The sequence below is a fragment of the Bos javanicus genome, chromosome 7 (assembly GCF_032452875.1).
Source record: "Bos javanicus breed banteng chromosome 7, ARS-OSU_banteng_1.0, whole genome shotgun sequence".
NCBI lineage: Eukaryota > Metazoa > Chordata > Mammalia > Artiodactyla > Bovidae > Bos > Bos javanicus.
Genome location: NC_083874.1, coordinates 53,154,393 through 53,169,826, shown reverse-complemented (window position 1 = coordinate 53,169,826; position 15,434 = coordinate 53,154,393). Strand labels below are relative to the sequence as shown.

At 42.5% G+C, this 15,434-nt stretch overlaps 2 protein-coding genes across 19 annotated transcripts in view; one reads left to right on the top strand and one right to left on the bottom strand.

The window, feature by feature from the left end:
- Nucleotides 1–14,054, top strand: part of FGF1 (fibroblast growth factor 1) — a 106,978-nt gene extending 92,924 nt beyond the window's left edge. For 7 of the 9 annotated variants that reach the window (XM_061423826.1, XM_061423824.1, XM_061423825.1 and 4 more), the window contains 2 exons: nt 3,861–3,964; nt 10,785–14,054. In XM_061423826.1, coding sequence (XP_061279810.1) covers nt 3,861–3,964; nt 10,785–10,979 — 299 coding nt within the window. In that variant the 3' untranslated portion in view covers nt 10,980–14,054. The remainder of the gene's footprint in view (nt 1–3,860; nt 3,965–10,784) is intronic. The other 2 variants (XM_061423832.1, XM_061423833.1) reach the window with 2 other exon arrangements.
- Nucleotides 1–15,434, bottom strand: part of LOC133251412 (uncharacterized) — a 391,267-nt gene that overhangs the window by 66,872 nt on the left and 308,961 nt on the right. For all 10 annotated transcript variants that reach the window (XR_009737610.1, XR_009737606.1, XR_009737602.1 and 7 more), the window contains exon 8: nt 69–128. Coding sequence is in view for 1 of the 10 variants with exons in the window: in XM_061423823.1 (XP_061279807.1) it covers nt 69–128 (60 nt within the window). In the remaining 9 variants the exon portion in view is untranslated. The remainder of the gene's footprint in view (nt 1–68; nt 129–15,434) is intronic.

Genomic DNA, 15,434 nt, shown 5'->3' with positions numbered 1-15,434 from the left:
TGGTTTTGTCTATGATTCTAAGTACAATGTCTAGTAAAGGTGCTCTTACCAAGCTTCAGTTTCCTCACCTGTAGGACACAGCCAGTGCCACCTTCCTCCAGGGATGCTGTGAGAAGTGATGATGTCACCTAAACACAATCAAAATGATAGCAATTTTACTGGACACTTCTAGGTGTCAGATCACTAAACCTCACAACTCTATGGAGCAGACACTATCATTACAGATAAGGAAACAGAGGTAAATACCATACCCAATCAGTACACAGCTAATACACAGCCAAGCCAGAATTTAAATTCATGCAGTTTGCTTCTTGAGTCCAAACTCTTCAGTTTTACACTATTTATACCAAGATAGAAACTAGCAAGATGCCTGGCACATTGTAGATGATCAGTAAACAATTATTCCCTTCCTTTGGTCTCTCTGGAGAAGGCGATGGCACCCCACTCCAGTACTCTTGCCTGGAAAATCCCATGGACGGAGGAGCCTGGTAGGCTGCAGTCCATGGGATCGCTAAGAGTCAGACATGACTGAGCGACTTCACTTTCCCTTTTCACTTTCATGCATCGGAGAAGGAAATGGCAACCCACTCCAGTGTTCTTGCCTGGAGAATCCCAGGGATGGGGGAGCCTGGTGGGCTGCCGTCTATAGGGTTGCACAGAGTCGGACACGACTGATGTGACTTAGCAGCAGTAGCAGTTTGGTCTCTCTTAAATATACAGGATTATGCCGAGAAACTGATAGAAAACACATGTGAAATTCTCTGCAAATCAGAGGTCAATGAAAATACTGAGCATTGAAAAAAATTTTTTATTGAGATACATTCACATACCTTACAATTCACCCATTTAAAGTATGCCATTCAGTGGTTTTCTTAGAGATTTGTGCAACCATCTCTACGGTCAGCCTTCATCACCCTAAAAGAAACCCTATACCTCTTAACCATAGTTTCCCCTTCTCTCTCCAACCCCTTCCTCAGCCCCTGGCTACCACTAATCTACTTCCTGTCTCTATGGGTTTTGCCTATTCTGGACATTTATTTGAAATGGAATCAAACAATGTGTGGTCCTTTGTGAGTAAGCTTCTTCACTTAACATGCTTTCAAGGTTCAGCCATGTTGTAGCATGCACCAGTACTTTATTCCTTTTTATGGTTAAATAATATTCTGTTGTATATAGCACCATTACTAAATTTATTTACACGCTTTTGAGACTGCTAGTGCTGGAAAAAACCTCTAGAAATTGAATCTAAATCATTCCAATTTTACTAACAAGGAGACTGTGGCCTGAAAGTTAAACAACCCAGCCAAGGTCCTGCTCATAAGTGGCAAAGCCCAGCCTTGAACCTTACAACTCACAACTCAGTCGCATCTTACTTCACTCCACAAAGCACTATTGGAAACACAATTCAAAATGTACAGCTTACTAATTATGGGCCAACAGAATCATCTCTGCAAAGATTAGCCTAACATTGTCCACTCAACAAATACACACTGGCTCTCCCCAGGGTGTAGAGCACTCTGGGAGGCACTGGAGACTGAAGGGGAAACAGGACAGATAAAATTCCTGCCCTTTCTTCCAAGTGTACACTCCCCTGGGGAGGCAGAAATAAATGAGTGAAGCCCTAAACAACAAAAATAAGTGCACACTAAGTGCCATGAAGGAAACAAACCAGGAAGGAGGAAGACAAAGATGCAGGGACTAGGGTGCCAGGGCTCCTGGGGTGGGAGTGAAAGGACTTGCTGTGCAGAGTGTGGTGGGGTACTTGTGGGGGGAAGGCCTCTCTGAGGAAAGGCTTTGGGGCTGAGGCCAGGAGGAAAAGGACCATCTTTGTGACTATTAGGAGAGAGGAAATACCAGACAGAGGGAGAGCCTGTGCAAAGATCCTGTGGCAGAAAAGAGACTGGTGTGGGAAAGGAGTGGCGTGGCTGGAGCAGTGACTCAGTGAGCGAGTGGTGGGACCCGAGGTTGGAGAGAGGAGGCCTCTGGCCTGCGCTCTCATAACTGCCTCTCAGAGCTAAGCAGTCAGGAGGCCTGGTGGCAAAGGAGATTGTGCTTTCTCACTTTCTTCTTATGAGTTAAATAAACTGCTCACCAGAGGAAGTGAGTGGAGGTCCTGAGTCTCTGCAGCAAAGACTTTCAAGGACAAGAGAACTGAGTCTTCAATAAGGGTGATGTAACTACGTATCACCCTTGGGATGAATCAGAAGATAAGGAAAGAGAGGGAAATGAGAAGATACAGACATACTAATAAGGAAGTGGTAAAATGATTACCGCACATCCACTAAGAGGACACAATTCAATTGGCAAAGATGGAGGGTAACTCCTTCACTGCTTCAGTGGAAAGATTTCCAGTCAGTTTTAACTGAAAAACACAGGTACAGGACTGTAGGGTATCTCACCATTTGTGTAGGAAAAAAACAAAAAGACAGGAGGGATAAAGTCTATTTCTCATACATAAAATCTCTCTAGAAGAACACACTCAAAATATACCTAGGAGGAGTTTACTTGTTTGTCTCTGTCTACCCAGGAGAATGTATCCCAGAGGAAGGGCAAGGATCCTTGTCTGTCTTGACCCCCTTCAATTGGGAGCGAGAGGTTGGAAGGGGCAGAAGGAAGACATTCACCATCTCCTCTTCTGTGTTTCCAAGTATGAAACATGGGAATACATTTCTGATTCTAAGAAATTAAATAAAAAATGAAAACAAGGAAAAGCAATGAGGGGCCTAGGGGTACAACCTGAAGGCCTGTGTTCCTTCTAGCATCCCCTGTACCTTGGCCTCTGACAAAGCTGACTCCCAAAGAACTATTGGATGCTCAGTTGGTCCCCAGTCCAGATTTCACTCCTAATCATAACAATGGTTAGGACCAATGAAATTGTCCCGAAGTGGGCAAGGCACCATGGGAGTATCAGTCAGTGTAACTGGAGAGGGGGTAACTCGGAGCATCTCAGTCTTTACCCTTAACCTCAGTGTTTCCCAACCTTGGCACTACTGACTTTTGGGGCTGAATAATTCCTTGCTGTGAAGGGGTTCCCTGGGCACTGTGGGATGTTAAGCAGTATGCCCGGCTTCCACTTGCTGGATGAGGGTAGCACTATCCCACCCTAGCTGGGACAACCAAAAGAGTCTACATACATGGCTACCTGTCCCCTGCAGAACAAAATCATCCCCAGGTGAGAACCACTACTCCCATCCCAGGTACCTTTTTCATTCTCCCTGTCAGAGGTCAGGATTTCCCCTCTACCAGTACCCGAGTGGGGTTGCCACAGAGGCAGGGGCTTGACTGAACTTCATCATGGGTGAGCTTCTTGAGTTTCATACGTGCCAAGCAATCTAACTTCCTGGGAACCTCTTCCATCTGGGAAAATAACACTATTAGATTTTGAAAAATAACAATCTGTCCATGAAAAGCACCCATGAAAGGAAGGCCCAGGCCATAAAAAGCACTCCTGCCAAAGCAGGTTGAGAGCTGAAGCTGAACAGCCTCAGGCTGGCCAGCTGCCGACTCTGTGGTACCCCAAGATCACTTGCTGGGATGCTGGATCCAGGGAAGTGAATGAGCTTCCTCCCCTGACCCTGTCCTGTGAAGTGCATGTGGGGTCACAAACGAGGCAGAGACGGGTGGGCGAGCCTGCCACCACCTCTCCTTCCCTCGAGAACATGACTCCCAACAGACGGCTTTCTTTGGAGGGCAAAGAAAAAGGAACTGTATTTCTATGTTTTGATTAATATGAGGCTCATCCTTGAGGGCTCTGTGAGATGAATGAGCAGAATTTTCCATGGCTAACTGTCCTGGCTGCCAGACTCTATCGGCAAAGGCTTAGTGTTTATTTACTTTTGCTCGTGTTATTTTTATTTCAGTTCAGCTGCAGCTCTGTGCGGAAAGCATAGGGGAGGTGTATATTAAGAGTACGGAGACTGGCCAGTTCTTGGCCATGGACACCGACGGGCTTTTGTACGGCTCAGTAAGTATGAGGCTGACATGCTTCCAGACTCAGCCAAGGTTTGAGGTTTCCAGAAATCTTGTTACATGGAGTGATGCAAACTATAAAGCATCAATTAGTCTCTGTTTGTTATTTTTTCCAGCAGGATTCCCACCCTCCACACTGCCTTATTTTAGGCACAAACATAAGAGTTTCTTGCGGTATTCTCTCAAAATACTCCAACATATTATCACATAGACAAAGAGAAAACATTGATTGAAATTTTAGTAACTCATCCAGTCACTTGCTCCAGAATACCCAATCCCACTTCATTCATTCGTTCATTCATTCCAAAAATGCTTCCTGAGCATGTGCCATGGGTTATATAGGTATGTCTCTTATGCTTTTTATAAAAACTGCAGAGCCCAGACTCTCACAGTTGATACGTCATACATAAAACTTTTAAAACAGTCCTTTTATTCTGGAAGGGTCACCTAAAAGGATAAAAAGTTTAATAAGTTAATTCAACAAACAGGGGTGGGGGGCAGGGGTGGGAGTGGGGAGGGTAATGAATAGACACATCCCTGCCCTGGAGAAGCACAGTCTAAGAGCTTATTCAGTGGCTAAAACCCTGCTCCTTCCCTCTTTTACTTAAGGCTTTACACATGTCTGACTCAGTACATACTGATCTTTCTGAGAAAGGAAGGAAACAGGGGCAATTTGATTTTGTCCCTATTCATATCTCTGGTAAACGATTTGAATTGAAAGAGAGCTAAAGCCAATGGTTGCACGTTTTGGAATTATTTCCGGATTTCAATAATCCCTTCTCCGTAGCCTAACAACTGAACATTAAGGCTTCACCAAACCCCCTTCTTCCCTTTTATGAAGACATCTACCAAAAGGCAGCCAGCATGGGAATTTCAGTCCGGGGCTCCCTTTAACTTAAATCAAATTGCCAAGTGACAATTCAAACTTTTTCTTGAAGCTGGAATTTCAGCTAGGGCTAGGGATTTGAACACAGTTCATCTTTTTCATGCTGCCCACTAGGGCTCAGCAGATGAGACCATCGGAGGAACAGCTGACTCCTGTAGGCTGTTTGCTTAAATACAGATTGATTTGCACAACTTGAAAGGGTTTGGAGCTAGGCCGTGACTGAAAGTGAGAGTAGATTTTTTTTTTTTTAAGGCAGATCTTCCAATTTGTAATGAAATCAATAGACCAATCCATCAATCAGTCTCAGACTCATAACTTAATCTCATATCTCTGCCAGTTTGGCAAGTTACTCACCTACTCTGAGCTGTATCTCAAGCAAAGACGGTGATGAACAGTTATTACCGCATACTTACATAGGTCAGGAGAGTCAGAAAGACAACACACAGAATCCATACACACGGAGCAATGACAGCTATAAGGCAACTGCTTTACAAATTCCTTACCTTCATTATCATATGTTACAGTTTTATGGCTTTTCTTTCTTTAAGTCAATCCTGATGTTTATTATAGCCTTCTCTTACTTGTATAAAACTTTGATGGAGAATACCCCTAAATTCCATTTCCTCTAGGACTGAAATACCTGCTTCTCTAACCATAGTCTTGGATGTCACTGATTCACCTGAAATATGCCCAGGGTGATCTTAATATATCATTTTAATTTTCATCTGCCTTCATTGATGAAGCGAAGTTCTAAAATATCTCAGAGCTCTGCCCCATGCTCTTAGCCAATAGTAGGTATTTATTTATCCAGATACAAATTTTTATACGTGGAAAGTACATATTTATTTTTTTTTAAAGTTTGAAAGGCTCTAAAACATTAATATATTTATCTTTGGGAATGGTGAATGGATGACTTTATAATACGTGAATGCTTTTTTGTATTTTCCAAATTTTCTATAGTGGGTATCTGTCGCCTACGTAATTGGGGGAAAGCATGACATGGGGTCGCAAAGAGTCAGACATGACTGAGTGACTAACACTTTCACCTCATTCTTTTTCATGCTAAATATAAAAAATTAACTAGAACAAGAGGCATGAATCAGCTGTTAATCCTCAGGCCCATGGCACTGCACGAAGTGCACAGTAAGTGCTGACAAATCCTGGTTGAAGCACAGATAGAGCATTTCCAATTTGGCCTCTGACTCAGCCTGTGACTCAGCAATTCTGTGTGTGTCAACTGCTCTTGTGTAATAGACACATCAGGTGGGGGACGTGGCCGTCCTCAGCTTCATCACAGCACCCAGGCCTGACACCCACGGAGGGCTGTCATAGGGTGAGTCCTCCCTGCAGGAGAGTGGATAACCCACCTGAGTCCAACACTGCCAACCTCCTCCCACCCCGCTGATGTGCATCAGACAGTAATGTCTGGGTAAGTTCCTCCAGAGGCAGCAGAGTCGCCTAATCAAATATGACATCTATATCCTATCTTGTTCCAAAATGGTCTAAAGTTTCTCATCCAGCTGTCACTGCACTAGACTAGAGATGAATAAGGAGCAGAATACCTCCTATTACACTGCTGTTGTTGTTGTTGTTCAGTCACTCAGTCGTGTCCAAATCTTTGCAATCCAATGGACTGCAGCATGCCGGGCTTTCCTGTCCTTCACCATCTCCCGGAGTTTGCTCAAACTCATGTCCATTAAGTCAGTGATGCCATCCAACCATCTTGTCCTCTGTGGCCCTCTTCTCTTGCTCTCAATCTTTCCCAGCATCAAGGTATTTTCCAATGAGTAAGTTCATTGTTATGAGGTGGCCAAAGTATTGGAGCTTCAGCTTTAGCATCAGTCTTTTTAATGAATATTCAGGGTTGATTTCCTTTAGGATTGACTGGATTTCCTTATGGTTCAAGGGACTCTCAAGAATCTTCTCCAGCACTACAGTTCAAAAGCACCAATTCTTAGGCACTCAGACTTCTCTTTATGGTCTAACTCTCACACTGCACATGACTACTGGAAAAACCATAGCTTTGACTTGACGGACCTTTGTTGGCAAGGTAATCTCTTTGGTTTTTAATATGCTGTCTAGGTTTGTTATAGCTTTTCTTCCAAGGAGCAAGTGTCTTTTAATTTCATGGCTGCAGTCACCATCTGCAGTGATTTTGGAGCCCAAGAAAATAACATCAGTCACTGCTTCCATTGTTTCTCCATCTATTTGCCATGAAGTGGTGGGACTGGATGCCATGATCTTAGTTTTTTGAATGTCGAGTTTTAAGCCAGCTTTTTTCACTCTCTTCTCTCACCTTCATCAAGAGGATCTTTAGTTCTTCTTCACTTTCTTCCATAAGTGTGGTGTCATCTGCATATCTGAGGTTACTGATATTTTTCCCAGCAATCCTGATTCCAGCTTGTGCTTCATCCAGCCCAAATTGTACATGAAGTACTTCCTTATAAGTAAAATAAGCAGGATGACAATATACAGCCTTGATGCACTCCTTTCCCAATCTGGAACCGGTCCGTTGTTCTGTGTCTGGTTCTAACTGTTGCTTCTTGACCTGCATACAGATTTCTTAGGAGGCAGGTAAGGTGGTCTGGTATTCCCCTTTCTTTAAGAATTTTCCACAGTTTGTTGTGATCCATACAGTCAAAGACTAGCATAGTCAATGAAGCAGAAGTAGATGTTTTTCTGGAATTCTCTTGCTTTTTGTATGATCTAATGGATGTTGGCAATTTGATCTCTGGTTCCTTTGCGTTTTCTAAATCCAGCTTGTACATCTGTAATTTCTTGGTTCATGTACTGTTGAAGCCTGGCTTGGAGAATTTTGAGCATTACTTTGCTAGCATGTGAAATGAGTGCAACTCTGAGGTAGTTTGAGAATTCTTTGGCATTGCTCTTCTTTGAGATTGGAATGAAAACTGACCTTTTCCAGTCCTATGACCACTGCTGAGTTTTCCAAATTTGCTGACGTATTGAGTGCAGGACTTTCACAGCATCATCTTTTAGGATTTGAAACAGCTCAGCTGGAATTCCATCATCTCCACTAGCTTTGTTCATAGTGATGCTTCCTAAGGCCCACTTGACTTCACACTCGAAAATGTCTGGCTCTAGGTGAGTGATCACACCATCGTGGTTATCTGGGTCATGAAAATCTTTTTTGTGTAGTTCTTCTGTGTATTCTTGCCACCTCTTCTTAATATCTTTTGCTTCTGTTAGGTCCATACCATTTTTGTCCTTTATTGTACCCATCTTTGCATGAAATGTTCCCTTGGTATTTCTAATTTTCTTGAAGAGATCTCTAGTCTTCCCCATTCTATTGTTTTCCTCTATTTCTTTGCATTGATCACTTAGATAGGCTTTCTTATCTCTCTTTGCTATTCTTTGGAACTCTGCATTCAGATGGGTATATCTTTGCTTTTCTCATTGCCTCACTTCTCTTCTGTCTCAGCTATTTGTAAGGCCTCCTCAGACAACCATTTTGCCTTTCTGCATTTCTCTTTCTTGGGAATGGTTTTGATCACCGCCTCGTATACAATGTTAGGAACTTCCATCCATAGTTCTTCTGGCATTCTATCAGATCTAATCCCTTGAATCTATCTGTCACTTTCACTGTATAATCCTTTTATGTAGTTCCTTACTAATCAGAGATAACCTCACTGAATACTTCAAATGAACTCAAGAATGAAAGTACATTCATCACCTACTTGGTGAGCACCTCTTATGTGCAAGTTCTCTGTGTTGGGGAGGAGACACAAGGCTGACAAGATTCCATCTCTTTCCTCAGACGGACTGACAGTCTATACAGACAAACATGCTCACCAGTAGAGAATAAACAATAGGACTGGAAACCACCAGAAAGGGACTTGCCAATCGCTGCTGAGTGAAGAGATAATACAGACATCACATGACTTGGAATTGGAGCTAAGTCAATACAGAGCACATGTATTTTAAAATTCCTGTCTTATGTCCAAACATAATTAATGTATTCTGAAATCTTGACAAATAGAAAGTGCCAAGAACTGGAGTCCCTCCCATTCTAACATGTATTTTAGTAAAAAAAAAAAAAAGAAAAGTAATTGTTGGTAGATATTTTCAATGTAATTGCACAATTTAAAATGTTTTAACTATCTATCCAGTTAATAAACTGACAGTTGCATTGGATCCTTTCACGTGGACATACCGCTCTCCATTTAACCAATCACCTTTCCATGGGTACTTATATTGTTTCCCTTGTTATCATTATAGCCAATATTTCAAAGAACAGCTTTTGAAAATATAGTTTTACACTGGCTCAACTATCTCAGAAGTGTCAATCCCTAGAAGGGAAATCACTGAGTCAAGGGTAATGAATACTTTAAATTTTGATGCATATGCAAGTTCAATTCAGTCACTCAGTCATGTCCAATTCTTTGCGACCCCATGGACTGCAGCACGCTAGGCCTCCCTGTCTATTACCAACTCCCAGAGCTTGCTCAAACTCATGTCCATCGAGTTGGTGATGCCATCCAATCTTCTCATCTTCTTCATCCCCTTCTCCTCTTGCCTTCAATCTTTCCCAGCATCAGGGTCTTTTTTAATGAGTCAGTTCTTCACATCAGGTGGTTAAAGTATTGGAGTTTCAGCTTCAGCATATGCAAAAGTCCCCTCAAAAAGTTTCCACCAATTTATCTCACCAACTGTGTGTAAAAGTGCCTATTCCCCACACTCTCCCCAATACTAAGCCTTGTAAATCTTTTTAAGATTATTATAACCAACATAAGTTAAATCATTTTTTAATTTGCATCTTCTTGCTAGTGAGATTAAATGTTTTCATAGGTTTATCACCCATTTTTAAAACAGCAGAGATAACATGCCATTTTGATAACATCCTAAATCTATATCCATATGGCCTATCTAGTCTCTGTATGCTCATACATAAAGATGTATGGAAGGAAGTTCATCAACTGTTAACAGATGCCTATATCTGAATGGATATGCTTTGGGGTGATTTTTTTCTTTCTGTTTTTAAAGTGAAGCTGTGATTTTTACAAGTACCATTCTTTTGATAAGTAGCAACAAATAAAGTTATTTTCATTAAAAAAAAAAAAACCCTTTATGTTCAGGATGTGTTTTGTGCTCAGGACATATTTTGTGCACTCATGTTCATAATGGAGAAGGCAATGGCAACCCACTCCAGTACTTTTGCCTGGAAAATCCCATGGACCGAGGAGCCTGGTAGGCTACAGTCCATGGGGTCGGGAAGAGTCGGACACGACTGAGCGACTTCACTTTCAGTTTTCGCTTTCATGTATCGGAGAAGGAAATGGCAACCCACTCCAGTGTTCTTGCCTGGAGAATCCCAGGGACGGGGAAGCCTGAAGGGCTGTCGTCTATGGGGTCGCTCAGAGTAGGACACGACTGAAGCGACTTAGCAGTACAGCAGCAGCAGCATGTTCACAATAGCATTAAAGTAAAATCCTGATGTTGTTAGTGAAAATCACCAGGGTGTAAAGTAAAATCGGCAGGTTTCATTTACTCCTCAGGATCACACCTAAGAAGGGCCCACAGCATCACAATCTGGTCTCACCTATTTTGGATGTTTCTCACGGTCAAACCTAGGTGTCAGGTCTCCACAGAGACAAAAGATTCAGCCTTGTGCTTGAGGTACTTAAAGTCATTCAGGATTTCCTCCATGGGAGAGTGCAGGGTCCTGAGCACAACAGACGCGAGAAGAGTTTGCGTAACAGCAGACGCACACTGAAGGCTCACCGAAGTCCTCATTTTTAGCCTCAGGCACAGGTTCCCTTATTTTCCCAGCATTTGCTTCAATGAACAAAAAAAAGTGAAGCACGAGAGCCTCACTAACTTGCCCAAGGTCACACAACTAGTAAACAGAGGAACCCCACCGAAAACCACTCACTAATTATTCTACTCTCTCTGGTTTTATTATTTTTTTTAGCAGACACCCAATGAGGAATGTTTGTTCCTGGAAAGGTTGGAGGAAAACCATTACAACACCTACATATCCAAGAAGCATGCAGAGAAGCATTGGTTCGTTGGTCTCAAGAAGAACGGAAGGTCTAAACTCGGTCCTCGGACTCACTTCGGCCAGAAAGCCATCTTGTTTCTCCCCCTGCCAGTCTCCTCTGATTAAAGAAATCTGTTGTGGGTGCTGACCACTCCAGAGGAATCTGAAGGGGTCCTCACCTGGCTGACCCCAGATTGTACCCTTTACCATTGGCCGTGCTAACCCCTGGCCCACAGAGCCTAAACCTGTAACGCGCTTCTAAATGCCCAGTTCACTATTTTTAGAGCCCTTCATCCTGGCACAGTTTGGAACTGAGGGACCAAATGGCTTTTAGGGGCCAGCTGGCTGGCCAGTCTGGGTCTGGTTTGGAAGTCCAATTGCCTCTGGGCATCTGCTGCTGGCTGAGCCTCTCAATGCATGGGTGGGGCCAAATGAAGTATGAGCAGGGGGCTGCCAAGTGGGTTGGGAGTAACTGCATGCAATTCCCTCTACAGAGTAAACCCTGCCTGTGAGTCCCCCGAACATCTGGCATGATTCCCTTTCATCCTTTCAATCCATCACGAATGTCAGCAGAAAAGTTGATGGCTAGGTTGGAGGAAGGCAGCTTTCCATGAGTGGAAACATGGATGAAGAAATCCTCCCTCAAGAACAGAAGGGATTCCAATGGCAAGGGGAAGCTGACTGGATTCGAGTGGGATTTCAGTGCACAATCCCACTGGGAGGATTGTGGGAGGCTCAGGCACAGGAGAGCAGAATGAAGGCACAGCCTTAGGAGCTGTTACAATGTCTTGAGATCCCCCTGGTCATTCAGCAGCAGGAAGCCCTTGGATGATGTCAGGTGGAGAGCAGAAGTGGGTTCTTGATAAAAATCAGGTTGTCAGGTGTTGCAAAGTTCATTTGGGTCTGGGGAGTGGGTGTGGGAGTGATAAGATAGGGGAAGCATGGGCTGAGAGAATGTTATTCTCCAAAAAGGATATTCTAGAAATGAGAAGGAAAGAGAAAGGGACACCATGACCTGTGTGTGGGCACCAGAAAGTACAGGTTTGGGGTCTCGGGGCACTGCTTACAAACCATAGAGCATCTTGTTTGACTGCAGACTATGGTTCAGTGGGTCTGTGGTGGAGTTTTCCCATTTCTTACAAGCTCCTAGGTGCTGCAGATGCTGCTGCCTATCCACTCCACCCCCACACATTAAATAGCAAGGTCCCTAAAAGTGTTATTCAAATATAAAGGGGCTCAAACCCAGACCCCATGCCCCATGGATCTTCCTGCACTCAGGCAGTTATGCTTGAGTTAAGGATTGTGGGTTTAAAGCGCTTTGGCCCAATGCCTATAAAATGCTCATTTAGAAGATATACAAAAGCATACTTCAAAAATGTTAAACGCTCACAAACAGCTTTTCCCAAAAGGCTGTTTGTGTGATGATTACTTATATAAATATGCTTCCTGCTTCAAGAAAACTTGACCCAAGTGGCTAGCAAATTAGAAACACCATTCATCTCTGACATGACACTGTTGCCATGTAAAGGCCTTTAATAAGCCATTTAAATTTACTGTGAGATTGTACCTTCTACCCATATTTAAAAATATATAGCTCAAAGGCAGTTAAACTCATTAGTATTCAGCCATTGAGAATGATAATAATAGCATATGCTATATAAGCTCCTTAATTATCTACTACTTAGACTACTACATTTACCTTCGAAAATGAGATTTCTCTTTGTTTTTCACTGTGGTGTTATAAATTTTCTTTTGAAAATGGGGACTCTCAAGCAATGATATAATTGTGTATAAAAACTGATGTCTTATAATGATTTTCAGTAATTACTAATTGAAAGGTAATTCCTTAGTAATTGAACTATTATGAATAAGAAAAATGGCAATATGTGAAAGTTCAGCATGATACTACAATTGAGGAACTAAGTTAACACTACATTATTAATATAATTCTGCATTTGTACAGCAGAACATTTCATAACTTTTTCTGTTTTTGTAACTCGGATAAGACAATTTTATTTTATTTTAGTAAGTCTTTGCAGGGAAGTTGGGGATAGTGCAGTGTGGCTTGACATCTCTTGACTATAAAGATTTGGCCAGGAAAAGGTACCCAGAGACAAATTCTAAGATATTTATAATGGTCCATAATTTTTAGTTTATGAATCAAATTCAAGTATAACATTGGCCAAGAAAAATTAAAACTGTGGCTAAAAGATGAGACAGAAGTCTGTGGTTGCAAAGACGCAAAGCATTGAGAAGAAACATTACTGTGAACTTGACAAGCTCAGCCCAGTCGTTATTTGTGTATTCGCTTGATGAGTAAGTGCCAAAGGTGTGCCAGGCATTTCACTGGGTCCTGGTGCCCCTGGGAACACTGTCTGCCTGGTTTGCTGCTGTATTCTCTCCCAGGGCATTATATAATGTTTATAATGAAAAATGCTGAGGATTCATTTCTTTCAGTCAAGTAAAGACCAGAGAATCTGTAGATTACTGCTGAATAAACAACTCCCAGAAACCAAGGTTTTGGAAGAATTAGCAGCCCCCAGCTTGAGATAAACCTCTATCCAAGTGTCAGGATATGGCCAGGTAAACCTAACACTGCAATTGCAGAACCATGTCAGTTCAGGGTGATAGCCTTCAAATCAATAAAAAAAAAAAGCCTTCCAAACTTACATGAAGGAAGTGGGCGGCAGTTCCCTGTTCTGTTTTGAACATGTTCTCGTTCCTCAAGCATGGAGCATTCCTGTTGCTCTCTCTCTCCCGTGAGAAAGTTGCGGAGCCATCTGCCTGTCAGATGCCTGTCGTGTGGATTCATTTTCAAGCCAACTGCTACAAGTTGCCTGGCATTTTGCACAAAGCATCAGGAGCATATACGCTTCTGATTGTTTTCAATGTGATGATGGTAGAGGTGGTGGAAATCTGTTTCCTCGGAAGGGGTGATAATTAAAGCCTCCTATGGCTAACCATGTGGACTTACAAAAAACTGACTAGAGCATCCCATGTTACCGAAGATAAGGGTCTGTGCTTTGTACTGGAGGAGATGGAGCCCAGGTCCTCAACCTTGTAAAGCATACTGCTTAAACCGATCAAGTTCCTGGGCTGCAAAGCAGACCTCAGAAGAAGAAGATGCCTGTCATTCACATCACTGTCTCTCTTTTTTTGCACCTTAAAAATATTAGTAAATGTTACACTTATAGGCGAAAACTTTTCTCTCGGTTTTTCAACGTCACCGTGTCTCATCTCCCTGCGCAAGGACTTAGCTGGCATCCCTGAGCTCTGGCTGCTTTGTTTGTTCACTTAGCTTGTTACCAGATATGAGACATTGAAGGTTGATAGGAAAAACATTTTTTCATTTTGTTTGGAAACCTAAGGTAATAACAGTGCTTTTCCAGGAATCCATTAGGGAAATATATGCAGGAAATTTGCCCCCTGAAGAGCCAAGGACCGTTACTAACTTGTTGTTGTTGTTGTTGAGTTGCGAAGTTGTGTCTGACTCTTTGTGATCCCATAAACTGAAGCACCCCAGGCTTCCCTGTCCTTCACCATCTCCCAGAGTTTGCTCAAACCCATGTCCACTGAGTCGGTGATGCCATCTAATCATCTCATCCCTCTGTCACCCCCTCTCATCCTTCTGTTGCCCCCTTTTTCTCTTGCCCTCCACCTTTCCCAGCATCAGAGTATTTTCCAATGAGTAGGCTCTTTGTATCAGGTGGCCAAAGTATTGGAGCTTCAGCTTTAGCATTAGTCTTTTTAATGAATATTCAGGGTTGATTTCCTTTAGGATTGACTGGTTCAATCTCCTTATGGTTCAAGGGACTCTCAAGAATCTTCTCTAGCACTACAGTTCAAAAGCACCAATTCTTAGGCACTCAGCCTTCTCTTTATGGTCCAACCTACACATCTGCACATGACTACTGGAGAAACCATACCTTTGATTATATGGATCTCTGTCGACAAAGTGATGTCTCTGCTTTTTAATATGCAGTCTAGGTTTGTCATAGCTTTTCTTCCAAGGAGCAAGCATTTTTTAATTTCATGACTGCAGTCATGAAAGTGAATTTCATGAAACTGACCATCAGCAGTGATTCTGGAGCCCAAGAAAATAAAATCAGACACCGTTTACACTTTTTCTCATCTATTTGCCATGAAATTAGTTTTCTGATGCCATGATCTTAGTTTTTTGAATGTTGAGTTTTAAACCAGCTTTGTCACTCGCCTCTTTCACCCTCAACAAGAGGCTCTTTAGTTCCTCTTCACTTTCTGCCATCAGAGTGGTATCATCTGCGTATTTGAGATTGTTGATATTTTTCCTGGCAATCTTGATTCCAGCTTATGATTCATCCAGCCTGGCACCTCCCATGAGGTACTGCGCATATAAGTAAAATAAGCAGGGTTACAATATACAGCCTTGATGTACTTCTTTCCCAAGTTGGAACAAGTCCATTGTTCTATGTCCAGTTCTAACTGTTGCTTCTTGACTTGCATACAAGTTCCACAGGAGGCAGGTAAAATGGTCTGGTATTCCCAACTTCTTAAGACTTTTCCTCAGTTTGTTGTGATCCACCCAGTAAAAGGCTTTAGCAT